Source organism: Xyrauchen texanus, chromosome 42, assembly GCF_025860055.1.
Source record: "Xyrauchen texanus isolate HMW12.3.18 chromosome 42, RBS_HiC_50CHRs, whole genome shotgun sequence".
NCBI classification, from domain to species: Eukaryota; Metazoa; Chordata; class Actinopteri; order Cypriniformes; family Catostomidae; genus Xyrauchen; species Xyrauchen texanus.
Window position 1 is genome coordinate 11,361,073 of NC_068317.1, and position 16,391 is coordinate 11,377,463.

At 39.7% G+C, this 16,391-nt stretch overlaps 1 protein-coding gene across 4 annotated transcripts in view; it reads right to left on the reverse strand.

The window, feature by feature from the left end:
* LOC127635342 (E3 ubiquitin-protein ligase HECW1-like) overlaps positions 1-16,391 on the reverse strand; it is a 115,490-nt gene that overhangs the window by 86,222 nt on the left and 12,877 nt on the right. For 2 of the 4 annotated variants that reach the window (XM_052115304.1, XM_052115302.1), the window contains exons 2-4: positions 6,620-6,679; positions 3,257-3,557; positions 2,121-2,228 (exon numbers count right to left, since the gene is read on the reverse strand). In XM_052115304.1, the coding sequence (XP_051971264.1) occupies positions 2,121-2,228; positions 3,257-3,557; positions 6,620-6,646 (436 nt within the window). In that variant the 5' untranslated portion in view covers positions 6,647-6,679. Of the gene's footprint in view, positions 1-2,120; positions 2,229-3,256; positions 3,558-6,619; positions 6,703-16,391 lie in introns of all 4 variants that reach the window. The other 2 variants (XM_052115303.1, XM_052115301.1) reach the window with 2 other exon arrangements.

Genomic DNA, 16,391 nt, shown 5'->3' on the forward strand with positions numbered 1-16,391 from the left:
TGAAGCTGTAAATGAACAGTAGGTCTATATCACAGTCTCAGCTCAGATATACCACAGCTGCACACAGAATACAAAATACAACTCAGTAAGCAATATATGAAGAGACAGAGGGGGGCCACCATGGAGGTAGCCGCAATGCTCTGAAATAAATGGCAGAAAACAAGGAACTTCAAAAGCTTCATATCTCAATCTGGTTGGTGTGAGACATGGCAAGAGATGCATGTAACAAGAAAAACAATTTATATAATCATGCGGTTAGATGTGACAACCCACCAGCATGGCTGTAACTCGTGGAATAAACATTCTCAGATAAGAGCAAAAACCTAGTTTTGAAAAAGTGCAGACAATAAGAAATATTCCAGTGCAGAAATTCAAATGAACAACAAATACGCTAGTAGAAATACAGAGCTGTTGAAGTATGCTTTAATTTCCTTACATTTTTAAGTGCATCTGATTTCTCTGCTACACATGATTTAACTTTTCTGGACTTTATATTGATCTGTTGCAAGTTTTTTAAATATAAAAAATATTGCAATTTTGATATGCTGAGAAATAAGTAGAATCCAAACCCTGGAGCTGTTTTTGAAAGGCAAATTAATGGAGTAGAACGGGACTGGGGCTCTATTTTCATGAGTGTGCAATGGGCAGCACTATGTGCAATGACCGTGCGATATGTCTTATCCAGTTTTTGTGAGCGCACTAATTCTAAGTGCAATTTTCATGCCAGCGCAAAGTGCAAGTGGGCATGGGTGGGTGTTTTGTGGGTGAATACACACAAACTGTCTGTGTACTTTATTCAATATTAATGAAGTGGCGTAAAGCACAATTTACAATTTTCCTGAGAAATAGGTCATAGTGCTAAGATATTTTAAAAGCCAGTCTGTTTTTAATGCAATGTCTAAATTCAGTTCCTACATTTGCAATTTGGAGTTTCCAACAGCAGGTGGTAATTAAGTTTATGTCCAAAATATTTAAATATTGTGGAACATTAAATTATGTCTCCTTTAATGACTGTTTTATGAAACAAAAAGTTATGAGATTTATGTTAAACTATCTATAGGTTATGTATTACTATTATTAACAATATTTATTTATTAGTGTGGAGCGGAGGGGGGCGGGGCCGGGGCGGAATATCGCGTGCCCGGTCCCCAATCAGCCTGATGAGGCACGCGAGGGATAAAGGCGGCCGGTGACGATGGTTCGAGAGAGAGAGAATTACGGGCATGTCCGCATGTGTGTGTTTATGTTTGTGCTTTTGGTTGGAGTTTAATTAAATTATAATTTATGTTGACAAGCCGGTTGTCGCCTCCTCCTAGCCCATCCTTTAACAGTGTTACAATTATTATTATGTTTATATTTGCAACTGTATTTATGAGCTCATTTGTATTGGTATTTTTCCACCTGTTGTCATAGAGTGAGGTTGAAAGAAGTTGGAGAGGGTAAAATGTTTGGATTTGGTATGATTTTTTTTTTTAAGTACTTCGTTATTTTGATTATATTTTCATTTACTTTGAAGTGTAATTTGAATTTTTTCATGGTTCAATAAATGAATTACATTCTTCAAAATCAAAGTCGACTGGTAGAAGTGAAATGTGTGCCAATACAATCACTTCTAATGCTAGCCATGATTCATGTGTCAGTAGATGAAAATGATTAATAATAATATAAATAATACTTTATAATATAATGGAGCATACATCCAAAACCTGATGAGAATCATATTTTCTATACTTATAAAAGGAGCTTGTCAGTGTCAAAGAAATCTTTATTTTCCTCTAATACAGTCCATTAACTCTACCAACTTCTTATGCATGTGCTGTCTTTGTTTATGTTGCTGGTGTTTGACAGGGAATGGACTATATAATAGGACACAGATGGTACAATCTCAGAATTAAATTGCACTTGACCAAGCCCATTAGCCCTTTGCATGCGATATTTCGCCAAACACACTTCCACCTAGAGCCTTAGTGCTTGCTTGCAGAAAAATATCAAAACTTCATGGTCATGCCTATTGACTTTGTGCTTATGACTTAAATCATAGTGCTGCGCTTAGTGCTCTTTAAATAGGGCCCTGAGAGAAAGGGACAACAGACACAATGAGAAATTAAGAGAATACTCACCCTCCACAAAGTACAAGCTGGCATCGATCTTCCACACGATCTGCCCTTTGTGGGAGCCACTCACACCACGACTCTTATAGTCAAGAAAGTTTTCAGACAGAACCTCATCTATAACAGAAGAAAGAAAAGGTAGTAACTAACAGCAAAAATTATTGAACAATTCCTTTTTTTGGGGCCTTTCTATGCTTATCCAGGGTCAAGAGCAGATTTTTCTACAGATTTGTAATAGCAAACTACTGTAAACTTAAAATGGTCCTTTTTTATTCCCTTTTCTCCCAATTTGACATGCCCAATTCCCACTACTTAGTAGGTCCTCGTTGTGACACGGTTACTCACCTCAATCCGGGTGGCAGAGGACTTGCCTCCACTTCTGAGACTGGCTCATTGTGCATGACACCGCGGAGACTCACAGCATGTGGAGGCTCATGCTACTCTCAGCAATCCACGCACAACTTAGCACATGCTCCATTGAGAGCGAGAACCAAAAATCGCAACCACGAGGAGGTTACCCCATGTGTCTTGCTATCGAAACATTCCTCTGTTTGTTTGAGCATCCCAAACAGACCAACATAACAACAAAGACTCAACCAATGGCATGATTTAGGGGCAGGACTACATGCCTATATGTGGCAATTGACCAGGCCCAGAGGAATTTGCACTTTCTTTGCTTTGATTTTAAAGGAAATATTTTTTTTACAAATACTAAAATGTGTTAAACAGAGCAGAGAGTAGTGTAATCACATTGACATCTGAAAACATACAGTACCCACTTTTATACACAGTCATATTTAACATGCAAGGGGTGGGAAATGTGAAGAACTTTCTAAATGACAGGTTGCAATTATGTTTGTTCTGTGCATGCATATCCCATCTGGGACTTCCAGTGACCAATGGAAACCTGTTTGAACACAGTCAACATTTTGCAATTCCATTTGATAATGCTAGAGAGATTAAAAAATTACACACTTCAACTTTAAACTTTTACAATTGGTCGACACGAATCTTGAAAATTTGGTTGTATCCTTAAATACTGCTATTATATAGGTCATCGGCCACCCATCGCTCTAGATATTGTCATCAGATAATAAAAAAAACTCACTTTGTTAAACCAACAAATGTCATTTACATACTCTCACCAATAATGTACATGCCAATCCAGTCACCAGCATCCACTTCCTCTTTAATGTCCCAGCAGATGACAATGTCGTCTGATTGGCCAATGCAGTAGAGGGAAGTGCTGACTGTTAGGGCGGAACGGCTTTGCAAGGACACCAGATCCGTATCACTTGTAGACCGGGGCAGAGCCAGAGCATCGCTGGGGTTGTTGGGGTGAACAAAGCTGAATCGCATCCCATCCTTGCACCAGCGCCGGTTCTGTGAGCTCCTAGATGGCGAGGTCATCGCCGCCAGGCCCAGGAACCTGCTCTGGTACAGGTTCTGCAGAACATTAGTAATGTCAGATCACAGTATTGGACTTTAATAAATCTCTGTAATGCACTGCAACAGAAGCAGCTTTTTAAAAAGATATGCAGTGGCATATAACCTGAAATAAGAGAAAGTAACTATACCAAAAATGTGTCAAGACAAACTTGTGCACCAATTTTCCTTAAAGGCCTAAACCCCTTCTGAAAAGAATGCAAAATCTTCTTTTAAGAAAGATTTGTAATTAATGTATTTTAATGAATGCAGCTTCAATTAATTTTAATATAAGGGATTACAATATTTATCTATACAATATTTTCCTATATGCAATATTTAACTAACCACAAATCCACGTATGAGGCACACGTAACTATTCTAGACATGAATAACAAAGAACTCAGAACAGCATGGATCATTTCTGTGAAGTCAGTGTCTTAAATTCTGGGGGGAGACCATTGTTCTACATAAAATACACTTTGGTTCATGCACTATGTGTAATTATGTCAAAGAATCACATGCTAATTTCCCCAACAGACTACTGTATTTACTGACCCAAATGAAATAGATCAAGTACACTTAAGAGTGTGTGACAGTCCCAGCTGTAATGATAAACAAGCCAAAGAACAACTCAAAAAGTAATTACAACTGCTCTAATATTCTTATTCTATTAAGTAGTTTGGGCAGTTGGGTGAACTTCAATTGAATTGCATGAAAATGCATGAAAACATGTAATGACGCACATCTAACATTGCACAAAATTCTCTCATCAGTATTACAGCAACATTTTTGTTTTCATAAAAATCATAATTAATCAATTTCTAAAATTTCTTTCCAATTTTACAAGTTCTATCTCCATTTTTTTATTATCAGTAAATAAATTCAAAGTGGTCGAAAAAGTGCAATTAACACTGCATTTTTCAACTTTGTTGCCATTTAGATTTTCCTTAAAATCTTAAAACAGCAATTAAACATAAGTTTTCCATTTTGGTTGAAATTATTACAGTAGAGTTTACTAAAATAGCAAAAGTTATGGGTCATGTTAAAAATGTCTTATTGTTGCAGCAATGATAGTTGCGTTGTTTGTGGACAATATAAATGTAATTCAGTAAGTATGGCACATTCAATAAGGAAGTGAAAAGAGCATGCAGGAAGCTTGAAAGTAAAGGAATATGGTTGATCCACACAACTTTAAAATGACTACCTTCTTATTACTTCTATTTAACGCCGACTTAGACATGGTCCGAACAAGAGGTGAAACATTTGTTATCCAATCCGATATCGACCAGGGACCTGGTACATGGATTTTTATGCACTATAATTAGACTTTCTCATAAATGCTTTACAGTTGTAGGCAGCAGACAGCATGAGAGTTGAGGTGATATGCGTGCCACACTCTTAATGCCAGGTAATTACCACTTCGATTGATACTAAAACACTGATGATGTGATTGGTTTGGCTTGTAGCTTGATTCCATGTTGTTGTGGCGGAGTCATTCACAACATCTGTACCTTCAAAAGATGGATATATCACCTTGAAGTGCACAAGACATATACTGTGTAATTGCTTAGGTCTTCTGTTTTGGGCTGTTTTGCCCTGAAGGCTCAGACATTATCAGTCAGATGTGATAAAGTATCTGAAACACTAAACATCCCTCTGTATGCCTGACAACAACTGTCACACACAGACACACATCTTAAAATAGTAATGCCTCTGGGAACTCCGTCACAGTAAGCGGAGATGGAAAGTGTCGGAGAAAGCAAGAAGACTTAGAAACGATACTCTTATCACCTCTAGAGTTTTGTTCCAAGAGGAATATCAGAGCTGTCCCTTTTCTATCTATTTCTAACTATCCATTCCAATTCAGAAAGACCCATTAAGTGTTTGTCTGTAGTTTAACATTTAAAGCAGAGGTTCTCAACAAGGGCGGTACAGCCTCCCCAGGGGGCATTCAAAAGATGCCAGGGAGTGCTGGGAGCAAACAAGAAGAGAGGGGGGCATTAGTTTACAAATGGGTGGTATTTATCAGTCATAATAATCAAACCTATCTTCAAGTTCCTCTTTGCATTAAAACTTTATCTAGACTTGGAGTATATCAAATAGTTCTCAATTATAACGCGGTTCATCTGATTTTGAAGTCTAGCAATGCATCTGAAGTTTCTGGTTTAGCAGTGTCGAATACACAGGCAGAGGCACAACCTCTAATGCACCTGTATGACTCTGTAGATGGATATGGTTCAATGGACAGAGCAACACGAGCGCAAAGCAGGTGCGTTTTTACTCGCAGACCAGTCTCAAGCTCTTAAAGGTGCATCTCTGTGAGAATCAGTGAGAAGCAAGGCACGAGAAGCAGAAGTGGGTCTACTGTTTACAATTTAAAAAATGCCAAAGTGTGTTTATACAAATCATGTTACATCTAACCATGGTAGTGAAGCAGATCCATGCTTCCAAGTGTTTACTTACTATGGTCTTGTTACAAATAACACTGTTAAAACTATAAAAAATTTAAAAAAAATATTTAAATAAATGAATGAATAAGTTAACATTTCAAAAAGGCAAATGTTAAATATATTAACAATATCACTTTTATTATTCGTTTCTGTCTTCGCATTTTCATTTTATAGGCCCCAGATATAGCCCACTATCTGCTTGAATTCAAGAAATGCAAGGTTTGGTCTTACATTCATGATGCGCAAGCCTGCTGAATGTATTAACAAAACTTTATGTTATGTAAAACATATTATGCAGTGCATGAAAGTTGCTATTGAGCAAATTAAGCAAATAACAAAAATAACGAATTTTGAGTTTTCTGGTTTATTTTTATATAAAGTGTGTGTGGGGGGGTTTAGCATATAGGTCTGTTAATACATGAGGAGGAGTTAATGACAGAATTTTTATTTTTGGGTTAATTATTCCTTTAAAAATTCTGTAGAATCCAGAAGAAGTCAGTAGTTTCCCAATAATGTACAATAGAAAGAACCCATCACGTATTTGTCTTTGAGTTTTGATGGTCATGAAGAAAGGATGATGACGAGATGATAAAGAGTCTCATGCTGAGAGAATGGAAGAAGAGCACTGACCTTTACACTACACAGGTGTAGCAGCATTATGATTCGCCAACTCAAAGTTCACATCAAATCCTGAGGAGAAGGTCAGGGAGTTACTAAAATAACATGAAACAAATTGTGTAATTTTGTATTTATTTTTTTCACATTGGTGCCATCTATATGTTTCAGATGCAAACAAAATGCTTAACTGTGTGTAAAATAAGTAGGGCAAGTTTAATATAATGTAATATATTACATTAATATTATTCAAATGTAAAAAAGTTGGCATGTAGTCACAATCAATTATATATTGTTAACAAGAAAGTCAAACAAAAACCTCTAAAAAACAGATATGGACATAAACACACAAATAAACACAACCCCAAAACAACTTCAATCAACCAACATGACAATAAACACCCAAGCATTTTAAGGAATATTAATGGAAAATAATTTGACTCTTTTTTTATATATATATAAAATAAGTGTCTTTTTCTTAAAGCACTAATACAGATTTTCAATAAATGCTTACATGAACTGTAAAGTGAGATGGGACGACTTTTCTAGGTGGATAAACTTTTTACGCAGAAATGGGAAGCTTGTATGAAAGCTCATATAAATGTGAAGAATTAAATGTATCATTCAGTAAAATGTTTATTTTTAAATCTACTAAGTTGTCAACATGTAATGTATTGTGTATGTGAATCTATGCCATGTATTACGGTAGTTTCTCTGTACGGAGTGAGTTGGCTCTACAAGCGACGCAGTGTAACAGTAGAGTGAGTTCTGAACGTACGCAGCAGTAAAACAGTCTGCAGAGAAGTGGATGTCTGTGTCGTTAATCTGAACAGCAAAACATTACAGTGATGATGAAGTGGTTTTGTAATCCCCTATGCTTAGAAAGAGCAGGAAAATCTCAGTATAAAATAATAAAGTATAAGAGGAAAAAAATTGTAAAGGAAAAAAATCGTGAATAAAAAAAAATTAAAGTGGACAGAGGCAGAGACAGACACATGCTGAGCTTGTGGAGAAGGGTGACACCGAACGGACAGGAGGAGCACAACAGCCATGGAAGGAACAGTGGCTCTGTTGATGGTCAGTGTCCATAATTAACTAAGTATTGCTAAAAAAAAAAAAAGAGAGAGAGAGAGAGAGAGAGAGAGAGAGAGAGAGAGAGAGAGAGAGATAATAAATTAAAAAAGGAAATAAAAACAAGGAAAAGAAAAATGGCCACAATAGGATTAATACCTAATTTTGACAGTACTAAAGGAGATTTTGATATCTATTTGGAGAGATTTGAGCAATGGATTGCAGCAAATGAAATTGATAGTTACAAATAAAGCAGACGTGTTCCTGAGGGTTTTAGGACCTGTGGAATGTGGTCTCTTGAAAAGTCTTGCTGAGCCAGCAAAAGTAATCAACTTATCAAGAAGGAAATTACTAAGACCCTTTCTGATAATTTCAAGCTCAAGCCACTTCTGATTGCAGAATGCTTCAGATTCTATAAATGCAACCAAAGTCCTGGGGAAATGATATTGGATTACATTCTGGCATTGAAACATCTCGCAAGTTCATGGGAATATGGAACATTTCAAGATGATGCTCTCGGGTTAAAATTTGTCAGTGGACTTGCAGGAGAAGTTTATCACAGGAGGTTACTGTAAGAAATACCTTACTTTTAAGAAATCCTGAAATGTTGCCCTCACATTAGAATTAGCGCAAAAGGACACCAAGGAGTTGGGAGCGCAGACAACCATAAAAGACAGAAGTGGTGATTGGGTGGCACCAATAGTTGTTGTGCCAAAGAAAGACAAGACAGTCAGATTGTGTGGTGATTATAAAGTCACAGTAAACAAATGCATTCTTGCAGAGGGATATCTGCTACCAAATGTGGAGGATCTTTTCGCCACCTTGACTGGGGGAAAAGTCTTCAGTAAGCTTGATCTGTCCTTTACCGTAAACACACACAAAGGCCTATTCAAGTACCATCGTTTTGCTTATGGAATTTACACAGCACCTGCAATTTTACAACACACAATGGTTCACATCCTGCAGGTACTCGAACATGTAGTGTGTTTTATGGACGATATTCTTGTCTCTGCACAATCTTCTGAGGAACATCGGGTAGTACTGGACAAAGTGCTTTCACAATTTCAACAACATGGAGTAAAAGTGAAGTTTATGTAGTGGCGTTTGAGTAGTTCCTAAGCAACAATGATGTGGATCATGTTTTGTCACCTCCATATCATCCAGCCACAAATGGTCAATCCGAGCGGATGGCACAAACCTTCAAAAAAGGATGGGAAAATTTACAAGTGCAGTCTGTAGCACCTCATCTGCATTTGGCTCGTTTCCTGCTACCGCAACACTCTCCATACAGTAACAGAATGAACACCTGCTGAACTGTTTCTGAAAAGACAGCCACATACCCGGCTCACACTGCTAAAGCAAGATACGTCTTCTGTAGTTGTCAAACACCAAAAGCAACATAAGAGAGCTCATGACACACATTCCAGTAAACTCAAGATCATTTGAGGTTAGCCAGAAAGATTCAGACTCAGATTGTGCCTGGGTTCCAGGAGAGATCTTGCTTACAAGATCTCGAAGATCTGTTACAGCTACAATTTCGAAAGAGTGTGATAAATAGTAAATTTTGAATGTATATTCCAGTGTTGTAAATTGATGTCACATATGCTGTCAATTCACTCAAGAATATTCCTTTAAAGAAACACCTGTAAGGTAAGCAAGTTAAAGAACAGCCAAAAAAGCAAAATTGCTAAATAAATCAGTTAAATCAAACCGGCAAGGCAAGTGATCAATAATGAGCTCTTAAATAATGCACTTGTATATAATTATTGTGTTATATAATATTAATGTTACCCATTAATCTAGACGTGTTAAGGTGGGCTAGGTGAAACCTGTCAGTGCTTTGTTTACAAGTGCTAATTAATTTCAATAGCAATCATTTCAATAAAATGTATAATTTCTAACACACTTTTCATTATCATCCTCATATATAACACCTCAAACATGACGTAAATCAAACTCTTGCAAGTCAACACATCCCAGCAGAAATCAACAGCTAAGTACTGTAATCCTCTGAAGTGATGGATGTTAATGAGGTGAATAATCACCATATAATCCAACACTACAGTTACTGCTATTCCCACAGGCTCAACACAGCATTGTTCATCCAGCATAATCCATGTATGGATTTGTAGAGAAAACACTGATCCCCAAACACTGGAAAATGGAACATTTGATTTTGATACTGTGTGACACAGGGCAAATGCTCCCAATGATAACATTATAAGAGCATGATAGCTAACAAAAAATAATATCTCAGTCCTGGTCATTCCTCTTCACATTACTAACTGAGATTCACAGTTGTTGTTACGTGGACTGATTGGAAACCAATTTCATTTCCATGATCTAATGCAGTTGACAGTTCTCCCTCATCTGCATAGATCATTCTGAAACAATGCTATTAGAAATAATAAGGATGTGAGGAACAATCTCTGTCCTTAATTAATATTTTTCTAGAAAGTAATACCAGAATATGTGATAATGGATATTGTGTACCGCGACCCTGTACACAGGATAAGCGGTTGACGATGGATGGATGGATGGATGGATATTGTGTAAAAATTGAATAACTCTGGGTGTCCACATGTTCAGGGTGCCATGCATAGATGCCCTATTCCGATGGGATTAGCATGTATATTGGGACATGAGGTAATGTAATAAGTACCAGAGCTTCACAGTAATTTTAATCCTGTGTGAATCGGTCATATCAGTAATTTTTCTGGACTTAAGGTGTGCACGTTCCCACACCAATAAAATTACACCTACTATAAAATGCCCTGTAAAAACAACCCCTGGTAATATTAATCCTGTGCAAATTTAAAGGTTTGTAAAAATCAGCATTTTCCAGCCCTTGAGGCATTTAAATGTAGCTGTTTCTTAAATTCTCAGTGTTAGAGTGTTGCATTTGAACCAATGCATTTTTTTTCTCAAGCATTATATGTTGTGAAGTGTTTATTTACCTGTGTAAAAGAGAAAGAAACAATTGTGTTTTCTTTTAGTAAGGATAATTAGAAAGGTAAACAAGCATATCATTTTTTATGATTTGAGAAAAATGAGTGCGGGAAATGAGTCCTGCATTTCGGAACATATATTCCGGAGGGACAAATAAAATTATGTGAACAGATTTGGGTATATTTTTATTCATATTCAGGTCAATTCATTTGTATTGTGCTTTTCAAAACACAGTGACTCTGTGGTGCTATCAAAATAGCTGTTTGCAGTTTATTTGAGAATACTGCTAGCCCAACTGGCACAACCAATGGCAACACTGGCTAAACCAATGGTGGTAGCTTGGGGTGGGACTGTTTGTCTAGCCAATAGAAGAGAGGGGGAGTGTTTGAGAAACCTGTTTGAAAGCAGTCATTATTTTTCCAATTCTATTTGTTGGTGCAAATGGCACAGAAATTACAAATTTCAGCTTTTACTTAGAAAGCATAGTAACTTATCCAATGTTTCTTTTAAAAGTGCCCTTTGTCACACTTGTGCAAGTTATATGTTGTATGTTATTGCCCCACACTGTAAAACTACATTCAGTTTACATGAATTGTGAAATGTTAACTTGTCTTTGAATTTAAAACAGTTATGATTAGTTCTGTTGTCACTATCAAATATCATTGTGACAAACTGGCAACAAGTAATCACCATGAGAGCATCACACATAACAGAGATACATTCAAAATAAGAGAAACACTGATAAGAGAAGCCTGAGAAACAAGCTCCAAAACCAATCCAGTGAAAAATATGTTTACCATTTTTGGCGTATTGTTGTACCACAAATCACTAATGATTAAGCAACTGTGTGAAGTCGTGGTGCCAATATTGAAGGTTAAACTGTTACTGCTGTTATAAGTGGTATTGCAAACAAACAAATTGAAATATCTTCACAGGCAATGTCAAAATTCATGTCACATCATGCAAAAGAACTTTATTTGAATTAAAGGTGAAATTTGTTTAATCAAAGCTTAAAATAGTAAATAGGAAAATAGGGACAGTGATGCTATGTGATGTGTTGTTAAAGGCTTGATTTAAATAGATTAATGATCAGATGTCTCATTAGAAATTTAAATATTGCATGCGTACATTCTTTGAATTGTGAAATGTTTTCCATATTTAAATGTCAAACACCCTCATAAGGTCACTTGAAGAGCACATGAGGTGAAATGTTATGTTGACCGTGAGTTAGTTTGACTGTTTGACAAGTCTAGAACGTCTTGGTTACTATTGTAACCTCCATTCCCCGAGGGAGGGAACGAGACGTTGTGTCGAAGGAAGTGACACAAGGGGTCTTCTCGGATGCTGAATCGTACCTCTGAACCTGAGAAAAGTTGGCAGACAGAATTTGCATGCCCCGCCACGGACATAGCCTACGGGTATAAAGGAAAGAAAGGTAGCGAATGTCAGTCAGGATTTTGCACTGAGGAGCCGAAAATTGAGCATGGACATTAACAGTGCTAGGTCTAGTGCCGTGGCAGGAGGGACACAACGTCTCGTTTTCTCCCTCGGGGAACGGAGGTTACAATAGTAACCAAGTCGTTCCCCTTCTGTCACTCTCTCGACGTTGTGTCGAAGGAAGTGACACAAGGGGTCCATATAAAAACCCCACGCATTGACTGTGTTACGTGACTGCTAGCATGGGAGCAAGCCCAGCAGCCGCGGCCTTCTCTCTCACTATGTCTCTCACATAGGACGTAAAGCGGCTGGGGCCCAACATAAGTCAGGGTAGGCGGTCTTTCCCCGGAGGGAGCAGGAGAGCCTGTTAGGAGCGACAGGAGCCCTGAGGCTAGGTGGCTGAGAGAAGACTCGAAGCACTTGTCCAGCTCCGCGCACCCAGCAGGGGGCGGCTCATTCATAAAAGACTGAGGAAGAGGCCTAAGGAGGGGTCTTCAGAACCCGTCAGCACCGGCGTGCCGGGCGCTGATGCGAGACCGGAGGTAAGGTAACTGTCCGGTCCGCAAATGTCCTATTCTTCAGGAGGGGAAGACCTTGCAGAGGCCACACCCTGCCCAGTCCAGGGGGAGAAGATGTGTGGCAAATACACCACGAGGGTTGTGAAGCCAGACGTGGGATACGGCGCGGTGGTAGGTCCAGCCTAATGAAGGGGGGAACTCTACAAGCATGGGGCCGAGGCAGCGGGGCTGCCCGAGGGAAACGCGGGTCCGCCGAGAGGGGGACCGTACCACGGAAAATACATCACGGGGAGTTAGCCTGAAGAGGGAACTATGCCCATGGAGCCCGACCCCAGTACAGAGCCCAGAGGCTCGTAGTGGGTCTAGCCGCGAGTTGCTCCGCTGAATTTGCCTGCCAGAAGGCTAGGAAGGAAAACATCCAGGCAGCGACGCTCAGTGGCTGACCTGGGACAGAAGGCGCACTGGATCACTTTGGTGAAGGGCGCAAGGTGCAAGCGGAACACCCGGTCGGTTTTGCCGCATTACCGAGTTCTACCGGCTCGGACCTGACAAAACACGTGTCAAGACCGCCTCAACCCTTAGATTATACAATCTGGCAAAGGTATTAGAGCCGTGCACTAGAGTGGAGCGAATACCGCTGAAACGAGTCGGGAGCCGGGCTAACTGAGTTGCGTAGCCGAGTCGGATGGTCCTGGCCAACCAGCACGATGGATTGGGAAGTGAGAGCCATGCATCCAAACTCCGTGCGAGGGGCACTAACGGGACGATCACATGGGCTTCACGGCGGGGGGGGGTTCGTGGGGATGTACCCGGCAAAACCGAGCCCATCGTCATCCCCAAATCGCCTTCATCGCCAGCTGGCTCGTCCTCAAGCCCTCAATTCATAAAACGCTGCCTGCGCGTGATCGCAGCCCAGGCACACGAGGTAGCTTTTATGACTGTCAGAAGTGGAGAGAAATCAACCGCATCCAGGAACAACACAGAGGTGGAAAAACATCTTTAAAAAGACGCGTCCTGAAAAGGACATTCAATGCCTGCTGTGTATTGCTCTTTCATGAGTGGGAACTCAAACTCTTTTAGAGAAAATAGACTCTTTTTAGGAGGAGAACACTCTTTTAACAGGAAGAAAGCGCTGTCGAAGCGCCCAGGGGCGTGAACTGCACAGCGTGCAGAGAGAGAACGCAGCTGGAAATGCGCCGTTCGGATCCAACAGCAATGCTTCTCGCTGACAGAGGTGAGTGGAACAGTAGTGAGATTCAGCTGCTTGCTGCCCAACCATTCGGCTCCGAAGAAAAATTCTGACTGGCATTCGATGCCCCGCTTCCCTTTGTACCCATATGTCTGGGGCGGGGCATGCAAATTCTGTCTGCCAACTTGGCCTTTTCTCAGGTTCAGAGGTACAATTCAGCGTCCGAGAAGACCCCTTGTGTCACTTCCTTCGACACAACGTCGAGAGAGTGACAGAAGGGGAATGTCTAATTTCACTGCTACTATTTATTGCAGAAAGAGAGAGAGGTCCAACCCAACCAAAAAAATAAAATAAAAATGCACAAAAGTACTATGGTATTCATTGATGTAACTATAGAGAACCATGTAAAAACCATATGAATGTACAGAATATTTTAAATAGTATATTTTCTTATTTTTTATAAGGGAAATTCACAGCTGTTTGGGTTGTAAAATGTTGCACACTTTGAGTCATTCATGACTCACACTTTGATATCATTCATCTGGAATGACAAATGACCCATATGTGAGATGCAGCTTTGTCATGCTGGTTGTATGTCATGCTCTGGAGACCTGAATGTGCTGGAAGCTGCACAGAACGCAGCTGTAGGACCACCACACAGCTCATAATGAGCTACATTCCCAGCAGGACAGAAAGACACGGCACGCATGGGTGCACCGAGCTCAGGGATGTCCTATAACCCACTGACACTGCTGGTGCAAATCCAATGAGAGCGATTCACTTTAGAATCCAGAGTGGACCCTAATCAAATATATGCATTTGGATCATTCCTATGCAGACACTGTCATGTGTCACACATAATAAATGTCATTATCCTGCATTTTGAATAAAATGTTAAACTCACAATGTTTAAAGTTTGAAATCGCATTATTTATTTATTTCAACAGCACAAACATCAGTAAGTTTTAGCAATGGATTTGATTAATTCTGAGATGTTTTGTGATATTAGTTGGTTTGCCTCACTTAAATATTCCTGTTGAATAAATCTTAAGGTCTTGTTCCTCTCTCAGCAGTCTATTACCCTCAGGATAAAAATAGTGATTATGTTCCTGCAAAGTTTAACGAAGCCTAATGCATCATATCTAACATATCTTCACCGCCAACATACAGTTGCTCTTTTCTTATATCCTTAATATAGATTTATTTAAAAGCCAACCACGAGGTATGCGCTCATAACAATGTAACAAGAGCTTGAATGTTTGTACAGTAATTCATTTAATGGACTGATATTCTATACTCTGAATTGAGCATGACCTGTCTGCATCGATTATTCACCTCTTAATTTGTATTTTTATTATTGTTTTTTTTTTTTTTATATGAGGGTTCTCTGTTGATATTGCATCCTATGTTTAGATTTTGTTGCTTTGTGACATTATTTTCAGGATTACAAAGAATATTACCCCTAATTCTCTCTCTCTCTCTCTCTCTCTCTCTCTCTTTTGTACAATAAATACTACCTTATCTGATCATTAAAAGAATAATAATTGATGTAATGTAATCTGTAGTCAGGTTAATTCAGTCATTTTAAAATGTATTTAAATCCCATTTAGATGTTAATACATGAAGTGCATTGTTAGGTTACTTGCTCTTTTTTTTCTTTCTTTCTTTTGCAGTACTGTGTTTTTCTTAACGTACATTAATGATCATTACAGATGGATTCTACTGAGAAAAAAAACACACTTTCATTTAACATCTGCAGTGTGTCACGAACCCCTTTTCTCTGCCCCATCTCAGCTTCCTCACACACGCACACTATCTCCCGTCTCGCACACAGGCACTCGCTTCCCGCTCCCTCGCTCCGCCCCCCTGAGCGCGAACGCTCTTTTTCCTCCATCGGGCTTCCACGCCCAGTTTTGCTTTTACGAGCTCTCGCTAGTAAGCGATCTCCCCTCTGGCGCACTCGGCTCTTCAGCCTGAACATTATGACCACTTGCACTCCGCGCTTCCTATCCCCACACATTAGATTCACCTGCACTCGTCTCGTCACCTTCATTGTTCACACCTGCACCTTCCCTATAAATACCCAGCACTTCCGTTTCACGGGTGTTGGTTATTGTGTGTATTTAGTTTCCCGTGCTTTGCCCCCGCTAGTCTCGCCTAGTTCTGAACTCCTCTTGTCTTCCTCTTAGCTTGCCAACTCTTCTTGTTCCCCTGTGTTTTGCTCCCTCTAGTCCCCTCTTGTTATTCATCCTGTTTACCCCGACATTGACCCTCGTTCCCCTCGACTACTCTCCCGGATTTGCCCCTTGTTTGTACTTTTGCCGGACTGCTTTAATTTAATAAAGCAGTTTTCATCCGATCATTGTGACTGTCTCTACTTGTGTGTGTGTGTGTCGGGTTACAGAATAACCAACCTCACCGAAGACAGTCACAATGCGTCGCGCTGAGGATTCGCGGCTCACTAGAGCGGAGGAACTCGTCACATTCAGCGCAAGGAGCGGCGGTGTGGAAGCATGATCAGCGCTCACAGGCCAGGGCCAGCAGGTGCGTCGCGATTTTTGATTTTTGTCACCCTCGTCACCTGTGTCTGCCCCTGAGCCGTTTATGCTTCCCATGCGTTTTT